Consider the following 23,634-nt stretch of genomic DNA (forward strand, 5'->3'; position numbering starts at 1 on the left):
GATAGTTCTCTAATCTGGCTAGATAATAATATGAGAATTTGTATTACCTGTTAATAATAGCTCTACTCTTTTATTCCTAGATTTTGTTTTGTGTTGTACCTAAATCCTGTGTAATTGTTTTTTCTGCCATTTAAATCCATTTACTTTTTCTCTAATCTCAAATACTCAGAGTTGAATAAAATAAACTCCTAAACCATCCACTCAAGGGAAATGCTTTGCCATCTTAAATCAGGAAAGAGAAAGGAGGGAGGATTTTAGGCTTTTCTTTTCACTTCTTAACTAAAATTCACTGTTGGGTAGGTTTTTTGCATCTTTGGTTGTTGAATCTGTAAAGGTTGCTGTTTAGTGTGTTAATTTTCATAGTTACATTAATTTTAATAACCGCTGATAAATTCGGTGGTTCTTTATAATTTATTATAATGACATATATGATTTTTTGGGGAATGGTGGAATAGACTTTTCCCTCCTTTTTCTCCTTTATAGGATCCTTTAAAGTAGGCTTTCAAATTAATTTAAAATAGATTTAATTTAGAGTAGCTTTGCTTTGAAATCAGATAGTCTGTTATTCACAGTAAATATAAGATATAACTGACATGGAAAATGATTAATACCTAATTCTCAGGAATATGCTACTAAAATTTTTTGTATACACATATAATTTTCTTTGTCTAATTTGCTGTTTTTTGGTAATCTTGTAATCCTGAAGTTTCCATCCCTCCTAGGCACTCTGGACTCTTACCAAGATACTGATTACTTTTATCTGGACTCTCATCTTCTAAAATAGATTTTTTTTAAAAAAGATTTTATTTATTTGACAGAGAGAGATAGCGAGAGCAGGAACACAAGCAGGGGGGAGCGGAAGAGGGAGAAGCAGGCTTCCCGCGGAGCAGGGAGCAGGGAGCCTGATGCGGGGCTCGATCCCAGGGATCATGACCTGAGCTGAAGGCAGACGCTTAACGACTGAGGCACCCAGGTGCCCCTTCTAAAATAGATTTAAGATTAACTGAAACACATTGGGTTAGCTCTGAAGTGATCCTGTTAGTAGCCATTTGTTCCCTTAGAACTAGGGATTAGTGTATCAGTAAAATGCATGGACTTATTTTTCTAGAAATTTTCACAGATATTAAGAATTGACCATACTTTTATAGAACATACCACTATTTTTGAAAACTAGAATTTGGAAGGGTTTAAAATAGACACGCACACACACAGAGAAAAGTAATAGAAGAGAATTTTTTTTTTCCTCTTTGGAAAATATATTTTGGATCAGGTCTGGATTTTTTTTTTTTTTTTTTTTTTTAGAATTTCATGTCTTAGATGTGACAGTTAGAGAGATTTCATTACTTTAGTATATTTAATTAAGCCCAGGTTAGCATTTCTTCTACATTTTATTAACTTTAACATTAGCTGGCATGTAATTGGTAAACTCTCATTTGTTGTAGAGTTTAAATTGAGGTCAGCCTATTGCCTTATAATCTTCTAAATCTAATAATTTGAATTCTAATTTGGCAGTGTAGAGTGGTGTTCATATTGAATTAGGGAAGTTGTTCTCGGGTTGTACAGGAATTAGTCCATCTTCTTATTTTCTGCCTTCTGTGGAAATGCATTTTTACATTCTAATGATTGGTTCTAAAAGACTTTTAAGTGATTAAATGCTTTGCATCATGATTCAGTGTGTTTTAAACTTAGTTTATATGTATGCATAGAATGTGGGCTGAAGTGTGAACCATACTAAATTATCTCCTTGGCTGACCATTTGAAAGTTGAATTCAAATGATATCATTAATGTTAAGAGTGATTGAATCTTTATTATGCTTGGGCACTTAGAATTTAAAATGGTTACTATTTCAGAAAAATTTAGGATATTTATTCCACGTCGACAAAATACAGGCCATTTATGAATTTGATATGCAGTCTCATAATGTTACAGTAGTTCTTAAAGCCTAAAGTACTGTGCCACTTGAATATATAAAATGTTGTGGCATAGTACAGCTGTGAAGAAAGTTTTTTTCCATGTAATCTCATAGTAAAATACTTTAAATATAACAAGTTACATGTGATACTTGTGGGCATTGAAAGCATTGGGGCCTCTGTTAGGTTTTTCTTATATCTTGATTCCTCCCACCTTTTCCTTGTTTTTAAATGTTTTTCTTGTCTTTACTCTGTTAATTAAATACATGGCACCATATTATTGGGGAAATGTGTTGTGTTTTAAAAAAGGGAAATGATTAATTTTGGAATAAAGGCGCTTTGACCTTTATCCTGGTAGAAGTGGTTTAAAGATATTAAACTTGAAACTTGTTGCTCAGTTTTGAGGTAGTCTCAACCTCCCAGTTCTCTAAAATGTGTTAGGATAGTTTGGTAATGATGCGTATTTGACAATCAAGGCAAATTTTACATTTTTCTGGGGTTAAATTCTGCAAATGAAATGATTAAAATCCTCAAAATTGATTAAAAAATTTTCTTCGAGAAATTTAATTTTATACCACTCCAAAATATGGAAACTAAAAACATTGTAAATCCTTTCAATAAAATATTTTACTCAGTAAATCATTGTGCAATAATTCCTAGTAGATTCAGTGTCTTTTTTGGGCTTAAAGTGTGTTAACTTACTATATTTGATTTTTAAATAGACACCAAATCCTACTGCAAGCGAGTTTATTCCTAAAGGAGGATCAACCTCCAGGCTGAGTAACGTGTCCCAGTCAAATATGTCTGCCTTCTCTCAAGTGTTCTCTCACCCATCCATGGGAAGTCCTGCTGCTGCTGGATTAGCACCAGGTAAGTTGAGTAACTGTTTCCATTGAGTTCCAGATATCAAATCTGTAAGCACTTTTGCTATTAGTTTATGAAAACTGAAATTGTATACTTGAATGATTCATATTTGGACACATTATGAGTTTTATGTTTTCAGTTTTGGTACCGTAGATCAAATGTATAGTTGAAAATTTTAAAACAAAATTTAAATATGAACAAAAATTATATATAAGCATGTTTAAAAGCACAAAAATAAATTTAAAGTAGAAAGTGGTTTATTAGAAAAAATATCTACTTGGACCTTACTATTTCCCTATTTTTTCAAGTCAATAATAATGCTGTTTCACTCAAAAACTTCTATAAAAGCATCAGAAATAGAATATGATATGTATATATACTTCAAAGTTTCCCTTTTATAGTAAGTTTCTAAAAAAATAATTCTGTGTCATTCTAAATACAAGTTTAGATGTATTGCCTTTCAGGTGTTTGATTATAAATCTATAGTAGTCATTTTAAATTGGCTAAAGTATTAGAAACAATAGTAGGAAAGAAATGTATTTAGGGGTCATCAAGGTAGAGAAAATAGTACTTTTCAATCATTTTTTTCCCAAGTTTACCCATAATGGCAGAAGAATTTGAATAAATGCACTTATACTCCAGGGGTCCTGAGGTATAGTTCAATGTGACCCTTCCAGAATCCTATTTTCTTTGAAGTCCTCTCTTTTATCTTAAATTTTCATGCAAATTTTATATTCTACTCCATATAGTAAACATTTATTTTAATATAAAAATATGAAAAATTTCTTAAATAACATCATCCATCCCTACTGCTATACCTTAATTAGAAAGTTAAGGTGTGGAGAATTATGTTGAATTTATAGTAAGTGCAGGGTAGGTTATCTTGTCTTTATAAACTGTTTGAATTACTCACACGATTATGTTTTTAGAACCTTTACTGGATAATCATCACTTAGTCTTGAATGTTTCAAAAAACAGAAATTGGATGCCATTGAAGCCAAAAGGTCTACCTAGGTCAGTCTGGAACTAATATTGCCTCCAGGGCTTAATCCAGTTAGTAAGATTCATTGGTTTTGATACTAATACCGAAATCGAGGATCTTTATGAGATAAAGAATGAGAGTAGTACTGATATTTTTATGGAACAGAGCATCTTGTTTAGTATATAAAGTATGAGGCGGAATAACCTTGTGTTGCCAAGGATTTTATCAATGCCTCCTCCTGCCACCTTTTTCCTTCTTGCTCTCTTCTTTCCCATTCATCTCCCCTTCCCTTTTGACCCTTTCCCTCTCCCCTGTCTACTTACCTTTTCTTCTACTTTGGCTCTTTTCAGGTTCAGTTAAATTTGTAAATATTTTCCCTTCTTCCCTAGAGAGCAGTGTCAGAATTGAATATCCCTGGTAGCCTAAAAGTTTTACTTGTAAGTAATATGCTGCTATGATTTTTGTCCCATTGAGGTGTGTTCACATTGTTTACATGAGCATAATCTACATGTCAGCTATACATCTAAAATTTCTTAGAGATTGTCCAGACTTCTGAGCAGTGTTTATAAAGCACCCACAAGCATGGTATCCATATGCCAATCAGAAAACTTCGGCTCTCTTAAGGAAGTACCAGTTTATTTTGGCCTAACAACACATCTTCGCTTATTTCAAAAGCAATTATTTTGTTCACATCTTTGATCAGATTAGTTCAAGCATGCCATTAAAAAAAAATAATAATAAGCTTTTTAAATATTGAAGGAGTTAAAAATGTCAAAAGAAATTCTAGATCTTGAAAACAGAAAATTTATTAATGCTTCTTCTTTAAGCTCTTCAGTAGAGGAGGCTAGGTAGATGTTTCATTGTGTGTAGGTAGATGTTTCATTGGCCTCAGTTGGGTACCAACAACCTAAATTTAGGATAAACTTAATATAAAACATTAAATTAGTGGAGAAACTATTTACTCTTCTATATAGCTCTAACATTAAAATGGTCATTTTATTTCCTATTAATGAAAGTAATTACTGTCTGGAACCATTGGTAATGGGTCAGTATACCTGTTATATGTATTCCTGAATACCTATTATTTAAAAATTGTTCTTCATTCAAATGAAAATCAACTAATAAGCTAAAGTATTTTCCACAAATACTGGAATGATGAGTGGTTTTATATTTATTATTTCTTAATATTTTCTCCTTTTAGTTAATGGCTTAACACTTTCTGGAGATGAACAAAGAAAAAAATTAAGTCTCCCTTCAGTGTCTTTCATCCCTTCTTACCTACAAATGTTTTTTTTTTTTTTTTTTTTTTTTTCCTCAAGGCCTGGGAAAGGTTTTTGGTATTTCCACTTTAAAGTTGTAGAACCAAAAAGGTGGTAGAGTTTATTTACCTACCTTAGTGGCGATTTAATTTAATGCTTCTTGTCTACTGTAGATATAACCTATTGATAATTTTCAGTTTATGAAGTTTCATTTTCGCTTTTTTAATTTGTTTTAGAAATTATTGCCCTTGAAAATATGTCAAATATTGTTTTTCTAAAAAAACATGAAACCTTAAATATTTTGGCACTCAGATGTAAACTAGAGTAATGTCATTTTCATTATATGTGAAAAAATGCATATTTAAATATATTTTTTTACCAAAATTTGAAAATATTTGAGCAAAATTAAGTAGATAATTAGATTTTGAATTTCCTCAAATTACAAGGAATTAAAAGCATGCCCGGAACACAGTAGATTCTGAGTGAATCCTGAGTGAAAATTTCTTCTTTAAAATGTGTTCTCAGCACTTTTAAACCTGATGTGCATTTTTAAAAAGCTTTAATATAAGACGTAAAACTTTATATAAGTTATTTGAATTTTTTCAGAGCTAATTCGGTTTCAAAGGTATTTAAATTATTAAAAACATGCAGCACATGTTAAGTTTCCATTGAATTGTATACACAGCCATTTTCTTCTGCTTTAGGAAATCAAGGATCTATAGGTTTAGTTGTTTTATGCACATTTAACCTAAGAACAGTAGCTTGCTATGTTCTAAGTATCTGCTATGAATAATTACAGGAGTATTTGGGGTATGGCACTCAACTTGGACTTCATGGTCTTTGAGAACCCCTGTAGTTATATGCACATTCTTTATTTGTAAACATACATTTTTTTCTGGTCACAGCATGTATTATCCTTTGGAGAGTCACAGACTTCGGAAAGTTAAGAACCACTGGCTTAACACACACTTAGCAAAATCTATTTCCAGAATGTGTTTTATTTTTTTATTTTAATTTTTTTTCAGAATGTGTTTTAGTAAGAATGTTTTGAAAGTAACAGATAAAGATCTATTTTTCTAGTAGCTCTTGCCTTAGGTGAAGTTTTTGAATAGATCTTTAGAGATGAAAATATGACTACAATAAGTATACGAAATGATAGTTTATGCCTTTTTTGTGCCATGAAAACTAATTTTATCATGAGAACTAATTGTTGAATGGTTTTTTTAATCAGAATTTTTCCTAAGAGTATTTTGAATTGATAGTAGACTTAGTAAACTAAGTCTTGCTGTACTTTAAGTTTAATTACCTCAGTATTAACCATAGTCTGAAAGTGATTTTAAGAGAGGTAGCAATGGGAACTTAAATTTTGAGGGAGTTTACTGATATATTTGGTGGTTTTTAATGCACAGTTTTGACTCAGGATTTGAGCATCTCTTATTCTGCTTGATTGTGTGTGGACACTTGGGAGGGGCAGAGAGAGTTTTTGAATTTGAAAATGCCATCATTAATTTATAAATGAGAAAGAGAGCCATTAGTGACTTTAAGTATTTTCAAAAATTCGTTTCTTTAAGATGAGGATGGTGCAGGCTTTTGGACCATTAGCCAAATTTTAATTTATTATGGCAAATCTCAGATGATTGATTTGGTGAGAAGCATTTAATTATACTATACTTACCATTATTGAATAATTGTATTCATTTGTTATAAATCTTATTGTAATAGTCTAGAAAAAATCTAAAGAAAATACAGTTTTAGGTCCAGTTTTTTGAAATAATCATTTCTTGTATATTCTTGAGGGTGCCGGATTGTTGGGTAAAATTAGCTAATATTTATTTTTTGGCTTGGGCAAGGTGTGGGGAAAAGGGGGACAGGAAAGGAAAAGGGGAAATTAATATTTTTTCATTATTCTTGTTCTAAAATACTAAAATACTAAACTTCATATATATATAATTTTATGTATATATATCAAATGGTGCTACCTAAAAATAGTTCTTTATTTTTGTAATGTTGAGAAGTTTGAGTAAGGAGATTTTTTTCTTAAAGTTTTATGCTAAAAAATAAAGTTCTGTGATTCATTAGCTCTGTGGCATTTCATATCATAGGCAAAGAAATGGAGGCTTAATTAGTTTCATTTACATAGTAGTTGGTTTGTGGAATAATCTGATACTGGTCATTGATTTAGGTGGAACTTTTTGGAGTCAACATAATTGGGCCTTGTGCCAGTTTAGAGGTGACATTCCTAACAGATTATCATCTAACTTCTTCTTAGTAATAAAGAATTCGTTAGCTAAGCAAGGTAACTCAGTGTACGTTTTAAGTTTGAATAAAAAGGAAAATTATATCTTTTGCTGAACTAAACTCTGTCTTGTCTGTCTTTTATCCCCTGGTCCTAGTTCTTTCTCTTTGTGTTCAATGGGGTAAATTCTTTTCCACATGGTAGCCCTTTCAGATACTTTCTTTTTTGGACAAGTTGTACGTATGTGTGTATCCATATAACTGATCTATTTGTATGACTGAAAAACGAGAGAGGGCAGATTGGGATATATTGTTAAAATTAACAAATCATATAGGTCAGAAATCACGAACTCCTCTAAGTCATTATGGTTGGAACACTACTGTGGTTGAAATAAAATGCACAGATGTCTATCCCGCTAGCTGTATTCCTGCTCTGATATCCAGCTAGGGAGCGTATGTACCTGTGGGAAAATAGGAAACTCTGCTGATAGGATGAAGCTGTGGTCTTGCTGATGGTGAATATCTAAGTTCATATTTAAAATTTTACTGTGTATCTTAGGTTCTACATTACAATCACTGAAGGCATAAAAACTTCATAATCTATCATTTTAGATTATTTCATGTTTTGCTCAGTGGTATAATTACTAAAAATAAAATTATAAAAAATATTTATGTAATTCTTAACCATCACCAGTTTTATACTCTAAATAGATTTTCTTATAATTATTTTTCAGAAGTCTACTGTTAAGTGAATTCCGTGGGTCAACCCAGTCAAGAAATTCTGCCATGAGTTTATTTTGATATTTCAGTCTGAATTGATTTCTCTGAATTATTTTTATTCTTAATAGCAGTAGGGGTAGTCTAGCATTAAAATATTCTTCTTTGTTTAAAAATATCAGTCTCGATTTCCTAAGCATATTATCAATTCCCTAAGAAGAACCATTTCATTTCTTATCTAGCACAAACAGGCATATAGATGGTGCCTGATAAGTGCTTACTCACGTAAGCTTCATTTTTGTCTTGGGAAAAAATTGTTTTAATTGGCCAGTATCTCTTAAGTACAGTGAATTTTAATGATTTCATGAACATCTTTGAAAACTTCTAAAAACTGCAAATGTTCAAGAGAATATAGCTATTAATAGTCCTATAAGAACAGAAATGTGCCATTTGAAAGTTTGGCTATATCAGAACTAGAGTCACTTTGTGTCTTGAGGTGCTAAAACATTCTTAAAATCAGTGAAAATATTTGTAAGTATTTTTTAAATTGCATGTTTCCATTTTTTGTAACTACTTTGTTTTTCAGGTATATTCTGCAGAATCAATCAAACTTTTCCAGGTTTTCTAACTGGGGAGTACTTTCTACATTCAAAAATAAAATAAAAATTTATAGTTAAGATCAGGGGTCTCTGAGGTTTTTGTGAAGAGGACCTTTTCATTGCCCTGTAATGTTAAGCTCATCCTAGATGGAGACTGCTCTTTGTATGCATGTATATGGATACAGATGGTGCTGTCCCAGGGAAGATTACTAACAGTAGAACTGTAGAGCCATAACCGGGTTGGGAATGCCCGTGGGCCTGTATTCCCTTCCCAGTTGGGAATTTCAGGAGACTGAGGCGAGACGTTAATGGCGCAGAGGGGGATTTGGCTGCTGCAGCTGGCTTGGAGACCTGTCAGGTAAGGCTTAATAGCTACCAGTAGATACTCTCTACTGGTTGGGGAATTCCTGGTTAATACGTCTTGTTAGGTTTTAGAGTTCCTGTTATGGACTTCCTGTTTAAATCTCATGTATTGGCTAACACGTCCCTTACCTATGGGGTAGGGGCTGGATGGGAGTGGGTAGGGGTTCCCTGCCACTGTAAGTTCAGTGATCTGCTACTACAGCAACATCTCCTGCTGCTCTTCGGCTGCTTTCATTGAATCATGACATGATTGCCTTTGGAACGTGGTGCTGGTTATAATAAAGTAGCTGTGTGGTTTTTGGCACACCCTTTGATCCTGTGTTTTAGCACCTTCGTTTCTATAAGAAGATGATACTCGATGATTCCAAAAGTCTTTCTAATGTAAAATTCTATTGTTTTGTGGCACGTTGATCTGTAGGAGATAGGTACACTAAAAAGAAGCAGAAGTGAACACAGTGATGAGAGAGAGGTAGCAGAAGGAGAGTTTGGTTTTTGTACTATACTTAAAAGGGACTTTAAAAGGTACTGGACTTCCTTGACATTGTCTGTGTAAATGGAAAATCCCACCAGGCCTATCATAGGTGGAGATGAGGGGAGTTTTGTTTCAGCAATATAAGATTAGCATCTGGGGTAAATCAGAGTGTTGTAGTGATTCTGGATGAATGAGGCAGAGAGGGCACGTATTAGTTAAATGCCCAAGAACATTCCTGATTTCTAGCTGGATGTAGAGAGTTGGGAGTCAGCTCCCCCCTCCCCCACCACCATTAAGTCAAATAGGTTGAGAGCTCGGGATCATTTCTTCTTTAACCTTTTGGCTCAGTGGTGCCTGGTGCATTGTATGTACTCAGTGAGGGAGAGAGTGTGTGAATATAATTACTGTGCTGTGTGTTACATGTTTCGTTAGGGATGGTCCTTTAATTCTGTAGGAATGACATGAAAGGTGGCAGCCTCATCTTTTTTTTTTTAATTTTAATTTTATTTTTGATAATTATTTTTTAATTTAAATTCAGTTACTTAACATAGAATGCATTATTTGTTTCAGGGGTACAGGCCTGTGATTCATCAGTCTTACATAATATCCAGTGCTCATTACAACACATACCCTCCCAAATGTCCATCACCACATTACCCCATCCCCCATCCCCCTCCCCTCCAGCAGCCTCTTCTATGTCTTGAATTTTCCCTGATTCTTCTCAGCCTGACTAGTCAAATTTATATATGAAAGCCACCTGTTTTCTTACTCTTTTTTGCTTTTCAGATGTGCAGTCTGAATAGAGCACGTGGGAAGGGTCTTAGAGAAGGAGAGGAATTAGAGATATACCTATTTTAAAACCCCCAGTGCACATAGGCTTGTAAAGCCTAAACATAAATACTAGCAAACAATCAAATGTGGACTGCATGTTTATGGTGATAATGTTTAGTTCTGGATTTTTTAGTCTTGACTCTCTTATACATTGACATGTCTGAAATGAGATATTTTCTTGTGATTTCATAAATATCTTCCTGTATTTTAGATGTGGTTTCCAGATTTTAGATCGGTATTCCTCTAAGTAGTAACTAATAACTAATAGTCCCTTTGGGGGGTTTTGTACCTTAAAGAAAACAGTACAGATCAATAGGATGTTAGTATAATTATTGTCCCCAAACTGCTCTCTAGGCTGTAATTACTATGGATTGTAATCTTATTGCCCATTGTTTGTGATGTGGTGTTACGCTAACCTGCTGAAACAAACAGATCCAAACTGTAAGGGCTTCTTCACCTGACAAACACTTATTTCTTGCTTTTATAATAGTCCAGGACAGATATTCAGGTTGTCTGAGATGCTTTTTTCCGTGTAATCAGTTAGGGACTCAGATCAGGTGGTTTCTAGGCATCTCTCCAGGCAACTGGAAGAGGAGGAACATCAGTGGGATGTTGGTATGCACAAGCCTGGGAATTGTCTGGTATCCAGTGATGACTGTCCACCAAAATATGAACTTCGGTTTTTTTTAAGCGGTTAGGTTACATTTGCCAGTGTTCTTTGGATGTAAAATTTTAACAGTTCATCCTGGTTATCTCATGTATATACATTTTGGGGCACTATCTTATTTGTATCTTTGGTATCTAAAGAAATTGACAGAGAAGCTACAATAATTGATTTATTTAGGATCACCGGAAATGGAGTTTCCAGTGTACTTGACTTTTTTTTATTTACTTTTTTTTTTTTTGGAGAGAAAGTGCACAAGCACATGTGGGTTGGGGAGTGGGGCAGAGTAAGAGGGAGAAAGAGAGAATCTTAAGCAGGCTTCCACACTTAGCACGGAGCCTGATTCGGGGCTGGATCTCATGACCCTGAGCTAACGATCTGACCTGAAAGAGTCGGAGCTGGATGCCCAACCTACTGATCCACTTAGGTGCCCCACTTGATTTTTTTTAGTATCAGAAGCTTTATGGTTTTAATTGTCAAAACTTGAGATTTTCAGCAATTTTTCATAGATTTCCAAGATTTGTAGTACTCTGTTTTTTCAGATAAAATGTAAGCTTTTTTTGGTGACTCACACTGAGCTTTGTCTGCCTCAGTGATTATATTGAACCAGAATCTAATTGATACCCTTTAGGTGTCAGAGTTTGTAGAGCAGTTTGTTTCAAGTTATATAATTACTTAGATTCTTTACCCTTTCCATTGTCCTTTCATCCCAGTATGTTAGATTATAACACCTTTAAGGTAAGGCCTTTTTCTCTTGTTCTCTGAATCTGTTAAAGTGCTCCTCCTGAATGCATATACTCAGGCAAGTTTATTTGAACCCTTTTACCAAGTTCTTACTGGCATTTTATTGATGACTGTGTTGTGCTGTTAGTATTCCTACCTTTAGGACGGTGGTTCTCAAATTTGAGAGTCCATCACAATCACCTGGAGTGCTTGTTAAAACCCAGCCTTCCTGGGTCCCATTTCCAGAGTTCCTAATTTTGTAGGTTTGGGTACTATTCTAATTTGTTTCCAGGTGTTGCTGATAAGATTGCTTTTCCTGGAAAGCTGTTTTGAGACCCCACTGTTCTTAGTGCTCTATGCTGTCTTCTTTTTATCCCCTTTCTTTTCCTCCTCCTAATCTGCTGAGGACTGAGAACACAAACACATTTTTTTAAATACTTTTTTTTTCAAATAAGAAAAAGACTTTGAGTTAAGGATTGTTGCCTGTGAATGAGGTACATGGACTTTATCCTTTGAGACTAGTTTTCTTCTATTTCTTGGCTATGTGCTGGATAACTGAAGTGATCAGATAAGTATCCATTGAATTAATTGTTACAGGGGTTACTGAAGCTCATTCAAGATCATAAACAATTAAAAAAAAAATGGGCGATGGGGATTTCTTCCACCTCAGTAATGGTCATGGGACAAAAATAGTTTAAGTTAATTATTGTAATACATTTAATAAAATGTTTATTCTGGCACCTGATAAGGACCATGGCTCTTTAAAATTTTAAACCCCATGGATCATGAACCAGTAATCAAATACCTTTTGTTTACATGTTACATTTTAATATGTATGCTTTAAAGTTTTTGTGTAGAGGTCAACTAAATTGGTATGTTAGAGAAATAAGAGAGGTATTTATTGATTTTATCACAACATTTTCTTGAAGTCAAAGTTCAATTTTTGTTTTAAATTTGGTATTAGATTTTATTCATTGGAAAGAAATCCAAAGTTAAAATAACATTAGTATTAACCTTATATTATTTTTGTGAATATTTGTAATTTTTTGTAATCAGACACTCTTGTTTATAAACAGTGCAAACATAATTTGTCACTATGAATGAAGAGCACCATTTACTCATAAATATTCATTATCACTTGAGAAACAAAAGATGGTTCTTTTGATCTAGAAGAGTTGTTTTGTTATGAAATACCTGTCCTCCTCCCATTTTGTTTTAACCCTTCGTTTAAATAATATAAATGTTGTGATTTAAAAGATTGCCACCATTGTAGAGGCTAGGAAAGATCCTACCATTTCAGATCATTAGTCCAAGTTTGGAGACAGGCAGGTCACTGTTATGTTTCTTCAAATGTTATGGTGTTCAAATTAAGTTACCTGCTATACAGGCCAGAGGATATAGTTCTTAAAATTGTAATTCAAACCTATACAGTGGTTTTTAAAAATGTAGATAAGTTATTAACATTTTTAGGGGTTTAGACACTGTAGTTTACACATAGTTAATATTCTAATAATATTTGTCAAATTAACTAATGAAAACTCATGGAAATAAGGCTGTTGATAGAGGTAAGGGTGAAGTTAGGCCAAAGGGAAGACTGCTATTTGTAGACATGGGAAGCAAAACAGACGTGCAGGGTATGGTCTCCATCAAATAGTATGTCAGAGTATGTGGTTGATAAAACTCAGGTTAAATTCCTAATACGAACTCACAGTGTTTGCCTAACTTTGGTAAAGGAGATTAAATAAATTGTTTGAGGAAGCTGTAGGGTACTTAATAGATTTTTCAATGCTTTTAGTGTTTCTAATATCCAGGTAGTCCAGATACTTTTTTTTTTTTAAAGATTTTATTTATTTATTTGACAGAGAGAGAGACAGCGAGAGAGGGAACACAAGCAGGGGGAGTGGGAGAGGGAGAAGCAGACTTCCCGCTGAGCAGGGAGCCCGATGCGGGGCTCCATCCCAGGACCCTGGGATCATGACCTGAGCCGAAGGCAGACGCTTAACGACTGAGCCACCCAGGCGCCCCGTCCAGATACTTTTTATCTCAAGTAAATAATCCACCAAAATGAAGTAATGATTATATAAATCAGTTGCTAAAATTTTCTAGATGTTGAGGAGAAAACCAGAGATGGAAACTGAGTTGTATTTATTTTGGCCAAATCCACATGGCTTCTATTAAAGGTTATTTACATTAAGAAACAAAAAAGAAAGAAAACTCTTTGGAGGTGTTAAAACTTTTCATTTTTATTGTGTAATGTAGTGAAGAGAAAAATATTTGTACTTTTAATCAAATATAATTTTTGTAACTGAAATGTTAACCGTGATTCAGTACTTAAACATTTTTTGCTTTTTCTTTATATTTTCCTAAAAGTAAAAATATTGCTGGTTCTTTATATACTTCTTAAAAGAATGAAAAAGAATACTTGTGATATTTTCATGGTCCTATTCAAATAATTTTTAGTTCAATTTTTTTTTTTTTATGGAGTCTTTAAAAACAAGATTTAGGTTTCTTCTCACTAGTATATTAAAAGGCTTAAGGTGGGTACTGAAGGATGGCAAAATAAGAGTAGAATCAGGTATACCACAAGTACTGGAGGTTCTTTGAATGCAAGGTTCAGTTTACTTTGAATACAGATTTTGGAGACTTCAAGAATAGAAAATTTTTCTGTCACATCTTTTAAAAAGCATTTCAGTGGTAGCTGATGATTTGATTCTGTTCCCCTCTATGTGGGATGCAGTTGCATGTAGGATGTGAAGCTCTACTACCTTCAATTAAAAAATTCTATGAAATACATACTTCACATATTTCATTGAGAATTTAATTTCCATAAACATAAAAACATCCACAAATTTAGATCATATATGTATTAAGAATCAGAATAAGTTTTTAGGTAAGGTATTTATTTTTTATTAATTTAAGTTCTAGCATGAATAGCCTTTGGCCACAAAACTGTTCAAAATGCTCCCTTTCATCATGTTGGGTGAAAGCTGTAATCTGTTAGGAAAATAATTTATGTGTAAGATCTAAGGTGAAATCATGCCTTTATTAAATATGGTCTGTGAATGTACATATTCCCTATCATTTCTACGGAATGAGTTTTTAGGTTAGGCCCAGTCCAAAACTTTTACCTGAATTTTCAGGTTAGAGTACTGTATTCTTATTTTTTTTTTTCTCCTATTTGAGAATGTTAACAGAGACCCAGAATGCATATTGTTAAACTAGAAAATGAGAATTTAAAACCAGTAATTTCAAATAAAGACAGATATATTGGTGTAATTGGAAGAATTATAAACAGTAACTTTGGGTGGTTGCTTTTAGTGATTCTGAAATAAAAACAAAGGGAGAAGTTCTCTTAGTAATCTTATATACCTGAGTTATTAGTGATGAAATTTTAAAAGTTTGAATAAAAGACACCGTAAACAGGATAGAGTTTTCTTTGCTTGTCTGATTTACAGGTCTATGTGTTTTTTTGTGTTAAATGCTTTTATTCCATTTTATTCATTACTTCACAGTATTATTTAAAAATTGGTTATGCATTTTAATCTTCTATAGAGAAGCAGGGATTTTTGTGATTTGTTCAATTGCATGCTTTCCTAATATTTTGGAAATTATGACTATCTTATTGGGGCTATGACTGCTTTCTTTTGGAGGAAAAATATATTGTGTGGCTTGTGTGCATGTTTTTATGTTGGAAATTAATTTTGTGTATTGGACATTTTATCTATTCCTCGAGGAAGGTTGAGAGCTATCTCAGGGGTAGAAGTGAAGTAGGTTCTCATCATTTCACTGGCAAACCAGATTTATAGTTTTTTTTTATTTACCTAACTCCCTGATGAGAGAGCTCTCAAGTTTTCCATCTGTATTTGTATAAAAAGAATGTATTTGTAACTTAAAACTTTTATCTAATGAAAAGTAACTTATTTATAATTTTGTTGCATTAAAATTTGGTGAAATAAATAACATCTCCAATTTTTTAAATTTTGAGAAATTGACATTTAGGAGTTTTGGTTCTCATACTTAACTTTTGGAGATATTTTTGTATGTACCTGTATTCACAGGACATAACTAGTAACCCCATGGGGGAATTGCTTGGAGAAACTTAAGCAGATGTTGAGACTTTGGTTTTATTATGAAGTTTTTACTATATTCAAACTGCCAGTAGGAAATATGACACCTCCTCCCCGTCCCCCAAAAAGGGAAAGGTCTATTTTAAACATAATTGTGTAAAGTAATCTTTTTGTTTTGCCATTTTAATAATTTTGACTTTTATGACCAATATATAGTAAGACGAAGTACTATTGCTTATGTTCATAAAAATATTTCTGACTGTAATGTAAAAATATCTCTGACTGTAGAAATATTTACCTCATGGCCTCAGCCATTAATGCTAGAAAAAGCTACTGATTAAAATTGTGTGAAAATTAGCTTGGATCAGTGTTAATCTTTTAAAGATTAACTGAGGATGTGTATCAACATTTCCCAGGGTGTTTTTTAAAAAAATACGTGAAGAGGACCCATCCTAAACCTGCCATTCCTCACCCAGATCCTCCCTTCCTTTCCCCTGCAGTTCTGCACATGTCGGTTTTTGACAGCTGATCTGGCAGTTCCAGTGTCCATTTCCGGTTAAGAACCAGTGCTTTAAGGGGTTAGGGACAGTGGAGAAGCACCAGTCTTCTTACAGTGGGGCAGAACAGGACTTTTTCCTCCCTCAGATACTTTGTTACATGTATTTATGATTAAAAGAAAATATTAATGTGTTGTCCTAAAATTTTTCATTTTTTGGAATTTTGATATGATTATGGAACTATTGTGGGTGTGCATATGAATGTATACTTTTTATAACATTATAAAAAATTGCAGGTAGCAAGAATCCTAAACTGTTTAATTCATTTCCCCAGCTTCATTTCCCTTTTAAGCTAAGTAAGCCATTTGAAAATCTCTTAATTACCTTAGAAGAATAGTCCTTACTTCCCTTGGTACTTCAGTTCATTTCAGAATTTATTAATTATTCTGTATTGCATTTGCGGAGTTAAGGCTTTTTCTTATCAGGGCTTTTATGACGTGGGTAAACCTATCATCACCGTCTGAAAGATGCTTGAGTAAGAAACTTAAGATTCATCTTTGCTCTCTTCCCTTCACTGTCCACAGCCAGTTAATGAGTAATCCAGTCAATTCAATTTGCATATGGTATCTCTAACATACACTGCCCAGGTCCTAGACTAGGCCATGATAGACTAATTGGTCTACCTCTGCAGTTCATTTCCCATTTAAAAGCAAAAGTAATCTTAAATATAAATGAGGTCATGGCCTTCTAATCGTTAGTAGAATAAAATACAAGCTCCTTACTATGGCTTACATAATTCATGTATTGTATACTTGTCTAAATCTCACCCTTCCACTCTCTCCTCTCCATTGTGTATTCAGTTACAGCCATGCTGGCCTTCCTCAGATATGTCAAGCTCCTTTTTGGCTCATGCTCTCTGCATATGTTGCTCCACCTGTTCTTTCTGTGACTGGTTCTTTCCTTCTCTTAGGTGTCAGCTAAAATGTCACAAAGTCTTTGACTAATTTAAAGGGCATTTGCCACCATTATTTTCCTCATGTTGCCCTTTTTATTTCCTTTAGGACTTACTACAATTTGAAGTTTTATTTTTGTTTAAATTAGGATGAGTGGTCCTATTTATGCCTATTGGAATATAAACTCCCTTGTGGCAGAAACTATGTTCAGATGCTGAGTATTTTTAGAATTAAAACAATTGAAGATAACTATTTAAAGACTGCTGCTTTCTTTTCTGATTAAATAAGCCTCATCCCTTTAATTCTACCTCATGGAGAACCTACTCTGTTATAAAGTACACATCCTATTTGAGAATATGTATTTGAACATGGTCAGCTGCCCCCCCCACCCCCATCTCTGTGCCTTTGCTTATGACCTTACTCTGCCTGAAGGCTTTTCAGTTTCTTGAGATCTTGCCTGTTTTTCATTGATTAGGTCAGATGCCTCATTTTCTTTCCCCAAAGCCATTTCTACCTCTCTGGTCATTCTTCTCTGTGCTTCTATAGTGCTTGAGTATCTCATAATATATTTTTAAAATTTTGTCTATGTTTTGGAGCACCTGGGTGGCTCAGCCGGTTAAGTGTCCAACTCTTAATTTCAGCTTGGGTCAGGATCTCAGGGTCATGAGATCGAGCCATGCATTGGGCTCCATGCTCAGTGGGAAGTCTGCTTGAGATTCTTTCTCTCCCTCTCCTGCTGCCCCTCATCCTGCTCACTCACGCATGTACTCTCTCGCTCTCTCTAAAATAAATCTTAAAAAAAATTTGCCTATGTTTTATATACATTTTCTCCACTAAAGTTAAATGCTTCTTCTGGAGGCATTTTTAACATTTTATCCATTACTGTGATCTCACATGGAGACCTAAAGTAAATTTTTAAATTGGAAAATTTTGAGCACTTTAGTGGGCTTTATTTATGAGATCGGGACTGGATCTTATTTCTTGAATTCCTGGAACCTTGCTCAGTGCCTGATCTCATGCAGTGGTTCCAGTAAGCTTTCATATGTAGTTACAGATTAATCTGTGGTGCTTCCAAAATAGAGCTTTCCCTGCCCCATCTAAGATCTACTGAATCAGAAACTACTCACTTGGAGCAATGGCCTTTGTATTTTTAAAGATTTCACAGGAGATTCTGATATCTGCCCTTTGACTTTTAAAGAAAAAAAAGTTTAAAATGCCAGAAAATTTTAAGGAAGGTGAGATTTTACCTGATTTGAATGAGGATGTCCAGGCAAGAAAGGTTCATGGAAAAGGAAATACTGGAGATGGGTTTTAAAGGATGGATAGGATTTCTTTAAACATTTTAATCACAGTTGAGAATCTGTGAAGTTGTTTTTTTGTTTTTTGTTTGTTTCAACCAGGTGAATAGCATAATCTAGAAATGCTGTCACTCAATTAGTGAACTTTAAAAAGTAATTCAACCCGATAGTTGGAAGACTGAACAGATGTGAAGAAAATCTCAGGTGTGTTACTGAAGCATAGGCTTGAAGCTTTTCTCTTCTGTTGGAACAGGTGTTACCTTTAAATGCTGATTGTGAGGAGGTCCATGGAGTTTCCTTCGAGAGACTAGGTTAGGGAAGGGTGTGTTTTTGTTTTTGTTTTTGTTTTTAACCAGTTGGCACTTTGTTTTGTTTTCTTAAAACAAGCTGTGTGTTGGTACCAGCATGCAGTCATTCCACATGACAATTTAAATGACTATCATTAGCTCCTATGGATAATTCTGTTTCTACACGTAGGCTCTTAGTCACTGCTTTTGTTATGTAGAGTTTTCTTTTTCACCTATCTTTTCAAAGAAATATCTCTGAAATCTACCATTTATGTGATGCGTGTGATGTGATATTTCATCTCTGAAATATCAGAAGAGTGGGATTCCATTTTAAGATGAAAATTGCTGGGCAAGGGTGCCTGACTGGCTCAGTCGGTAGAACATGTGGCTCTTGATCTCAGGGTCATGAGTTGGGGTCCCACGTTGGGTGTAGAGATTACTTAAAAATAAAATCTTTAAAAAAATAAAATTGCTAGGCAAGTGGAAAAGGTTAGATTGGGCAGGAACTTGGAAAAATTAATGAAAAATGGCACTGAGATAGATACCTTTTCCATAGAGTTAAAGTACCTAGTACCTCTCCCTTAAAATCTTTACCAGTTTCGTTTGCCATTAGCACTCCAGAGTTTGGCACATTGTGTTTTGAGAGTTGTCAGAATGTGAGGAGAGGAGAGAAGACTGGAAAGGTGGTTTGGAGTACAGATAACAGGAACTCCAACTCAGCAGGCATCAGAAACTAAAGACTTAATTACCATTTCTGCCCCTAGGGGACCTGTGAACCAGTAATACCAAGCCTTAATTAGAGTTTAGAACAGTGGTTTTCAAATATTGTTTTAAAGCAGCAGAATGCTTGTGAAGTCCATATACAATCTCCAAATCTAAATTTATATAAAGTTGATAAAACTGGCATTTACTACAGGGTCAGGTTTTAAAAATTTATTCATGAAGTTATTCAGTGAGAATAACAAGTCTGTGTGGTACTTTGTTGAACACAATAGCTTGAAATTGGTGGGTAAAGGATAATAATTACTCTTTGTTCCTCAATCTCCTTTTCTATGTTTTGTATCATATAGTAACATGAGAATCATAATTCATATGAGTAAGTTGTGCTCTTATTCAACTTTGTATGAGTACCTGTGCATTTAAATAAAGATTACTCCAGAGTCACTACCTTCCTAATACAAAACCCATATATATATATATATAAAATGAATGCATACTATTTGGACCTGCGTTTGTGATTTTATTATTGATTTAATAAATACTGAAAAAATAGATAAAAGAATTTCAAATCAAGAAATTTACACAACCCTGAAGCTTTTCTGGAAGCCTAGGGTTTTACTTGATACAGTTGGAAAACCACTGGCCCAGAAGGCCTATTTTTCAATAGGAGGGAATTTACCAGTACTTAAGGAAGCTGGGAGGGTTAGAGCTTTTCTGAACTGAGATTCTTCATCTGAACCACAGAATACAGACAATGATTTGAGTGACTATTTTGTGACGTGCAGTAAGTGTCTTAGCTCATTAGGGCTTCACTCAGTCTCTGAGAAAGGCTGGGAAAGTGAGGAATCAGTAAGACTTTAAAGCCAAACCGAAGCAGAAAACCCCGCAAATTACCAAAGTGTCAGATCCTTATATGCAAATGAGCACAATTTTCAAGGAAGTGTATTGGTATGAATAGTTTTGTCCTCCATAAATCTGAGCTCTCAGGCACTGAGATTCTTGGTTTGAGAATCAAGAATTTTCATATTACAACTTGGAAATGGCAAGGGAAAGATTGGGATTAGAATTTTTCCCACACTTGAATGAATAAATAATAGAATTAATAAATTTTTTTAAAAAATGAAAAGTTGTATTGGTCACCTTCATGATTCTTTCTGGAGACAGTCTTGAGTAACATATTTGTTTTATGAAAGTCTTTTAATCCAATTCACATGAAAGGACAAAATGACATTTCTGTGTTCTGAAATTAGCTTGAGCTCTCTGGTTGCCTTTCTTACTGAGTTTTTTGCCTCCCTTTTCCATAATAGCATGATTGTAGACAAAACCCCTAACTCCTGAAGTGGAAAGGCCCCTTGTTTTGTTGTGGTATATCTCGAAGCTCAAAGGCTGTGCATGTTGATTTTTCGGTTTTAGAAATAATAGGAAGGCAACCCACTATTGCCAAGTCCTGAAACAGAACATATTTTTGTCTTTTGATTCAGAGTATTTTCTCTAACTAGTGAATGAAGACCTTGCATTTAAGGAATTATGTAACACTTCACTAGTTTTTTTATGTATGGCTTTAAGCAAAGCTACCCTAAGACATGTAGACTACTTCTGGGTGGCGACATTTAATTTCCCCCCCACTTCACTCTGTTTCTTGCGCACGTGCACGCGCACATGCACACACACACACACACACACACACGAAAATCAGCCCTTCAAAAATCAAAACAAAACAACAGCTTTGTCCCTTGGAATACTTTTCATTTATATACCCTGTAAATTTCTTCTTGAGTGAGAAACCATATGGTTTGTGTGATAGCTTTTCATGTAAGCTTTTTTTTTATCTATTTAAGGTTTCTTTGCTGTAACTGAGTGAAAGCTTTAACCAAGACCTGCTTATGACATATAGCTGCCTTCAGTTTATTGGCTACTTCTCTAGTTGAAAGGAAGTTGAACTATTTTTTGGACCCAATAAGTTGTCCTTTCCACTTGGGTGTTGAAAGAGCTTATGAGCAGTAGCTGTTCTGATTTTTGTTGGTTGTTTTCTCTAGGGAACAAGCTACCCTCTGAGTCAGCACTGGACTTGAAGATAAATCCTACAATTCATGAAACTGACTGATTCGACTAAAGGATGGATAGTTTGGGCAGCGTTGGACAGCTCTATGAGGGGTCTGTTGGTTTAACTGTGAAGGGATTGTTGAGTTCAGCAACTTTTAATTCCCCTAATCATAAGGGGTTGCTGTTGTGAAAACAGGGTTTGTGAAGGAATCAGTTCTGGCAATTAACATCAATATCCTTATTGACTCTGTTTTCATTTTATCACCACACTTCATGGAACAATTCTTTAAAGTTTTACTGCTACTTGTTGCCAGCAAGAATTAGTACACCCCCACGAGGTCAGCATAGGATTTTGCTGAATCCAAGTACCCTTTTTTCACACGGGGTTATAAACATTTCTTTCAAGTAAACCTTTTGGCATTTGGGTTGTTTCATCTTTGCAAAGGTAGTGTGCATTTGTGGTGTGAAACTTTTAGGACTAAATTGAACTTAATTTGATTAGTGTATATTTTACTAGATCTGTGAATAATTTACATTTTGGCTTATGGTTAATATTGTGATATGCTTTTGATAATTACCAATTTTTGCCTTAAAAAGTACAGTATTTTTTAGTATCAGTCTTCAAGGAAATGAGAATAATTACGGTGTTTAAATAAATGGATTTTAAAATCTGAAACTGTGAGGGATTTAAGCTACAGAAGGAAAATATTTCTTATCCTAATATTCTTGGCCATAATAAATTTTGCAGGAATATTGTGGATTGTCTTTTTGGAGGCTTTTAAAAATAGGGTATGGCATGTCATAGGGAATATTTTGGCCAAATGTACATCTGTGCAGTAACACACATAATCTTGTGGTTTAGGATTGCAAATATATTTATTTTAGTCATTTGAAAGTTAGCATGATTTAAAATATATAAAATAATGGGACTTTTACCTAGCCAATATTTTAGTTCACTGCTGAATATCTTTTATTGTTTAGGCTAGAAGTGCAAATGATCATCTATCATGTCAGAGTTTGGAAAATTGGGCTGTGTAGACCGTGAGCTTTTATTATAGTTCAACTTCAGGTTCATTAGCTGCATAATTACTTTGACCTTAAGCATGGTACTTTTAATTACAAACATTTTTAGCCAGTTTTGATAATTACTTGCAAAGCTTAATTTGATGGGATGATGAAATTATTATGGGTAAAGAAGTAAAGCCTATTATCTTAGCTATTACTTCCTAATTCTGTTGCTTTTTAGGGGCTGGTTTGTTTTATTTTGTACAGTCTGTTTGAGGATTAGATCCACATTTAAAATACATACATGCCTGTATGATGGTTGTCTCAGTTATATGTTTATTTGAAAGTTTTCTTACCTCAGTTTGTAGCTTAACATTGATGGTAAAATGTTTCCAAATTAAAATTTAATAAAATAGACTTTTTTACTTGATGGCAAGATCTTGAAGGATTATTGCTGTTAGTCCCCTTGTTTGGCAGAAAAGTGATCAAACCCATAATCTAGATTTACCATATTTTCCTAGATTCTCAGATGCCATATATTATAAAATGCATCCTATCAATTTAATAATAACTTCTGGGGGGGAGAAAAATTATTGTCACTGGATATATAAATTTAAAAAAAATCTTTAATAAAGAAAATAACCCAGACATCCATATTGCTAGGATTCTTCAGAAACTTTGATATCTCATACAGTTTTTAAATTCAAGTACCTTCTGAATCACTCTTGTTGTAGCAGTTATACATGGCTTCATAGTCCCATATTTCTTTTCATAGTACCTAAACCTTTAGGACTATGGTATCATTTTAAGACTTACTGTAGAATTCCAGAAACTTTAACAGATAAATGTTTTTAATTGGTTGTACCGTCCTCCCCTCCTTTAATATTTTATATTTGACAGGCAGAAACTTGACAATTCTGCCTTTAACCATGTTTTTCTCTTTATACTGTAACTTTTCCTTCTAGGTACATTACTTTTAAATAGTCATTAGGGATTTAAATTTAGGTTAAATTCAACAGCATGAGTACTACACTGAGCTGCATTAGCACTCAAGGGGCCTAGATTCTAGTTTCATTTCTATGATCACTGAATTTATATGACTGAACAAATCACTGAGCGACTCTGGGCCCCAGGTGTCTGATTT

At 34.0% G+C, this 23,634-nt stretch overlaps 1 protein-coding gene across 8 annotated transcripts in view; it reads left to right on the top strand.

Annotated features, from left to right (window-relative positions):
- PAN3 (poly(A) specific ribonuclease subunit PAN3) overlaps positions 1 to 23,634 on the top strand; it is a 130,608-nt gene that overhangs the window by 57,296 nt on the left and 49,678 nt on the right. For all 8 annotated transcript variants that reach the window (XM_031016898.2, XM_031016894.2, XM_031016895.2 and 5 more), the window contains one exon: positions 2,634 to 2,781. In XM_031016898.2, coding sequence (XP_030872758.1) covers positions 2,634 to 2,781 — 148 coding nt within the window. The remainder of the gene's footprint in view (positions 1 to 2,633; positions 2,782 to 23,634) is intronic.

Source organism: Leptonychotes weddellii, chromosome 3 (assembly GCF_054177405.1).
Source record: "Leptonychotes weddellii isolate Sample4059 chromosome 3, ASM5417740v2, whole genome shotgun sequence".
NCBI lineage: Eukaryota > Metazoa > Chordata > Mammalia > Carnivora > Phocidae > Leptonychotes > Leptonychotes weddellii.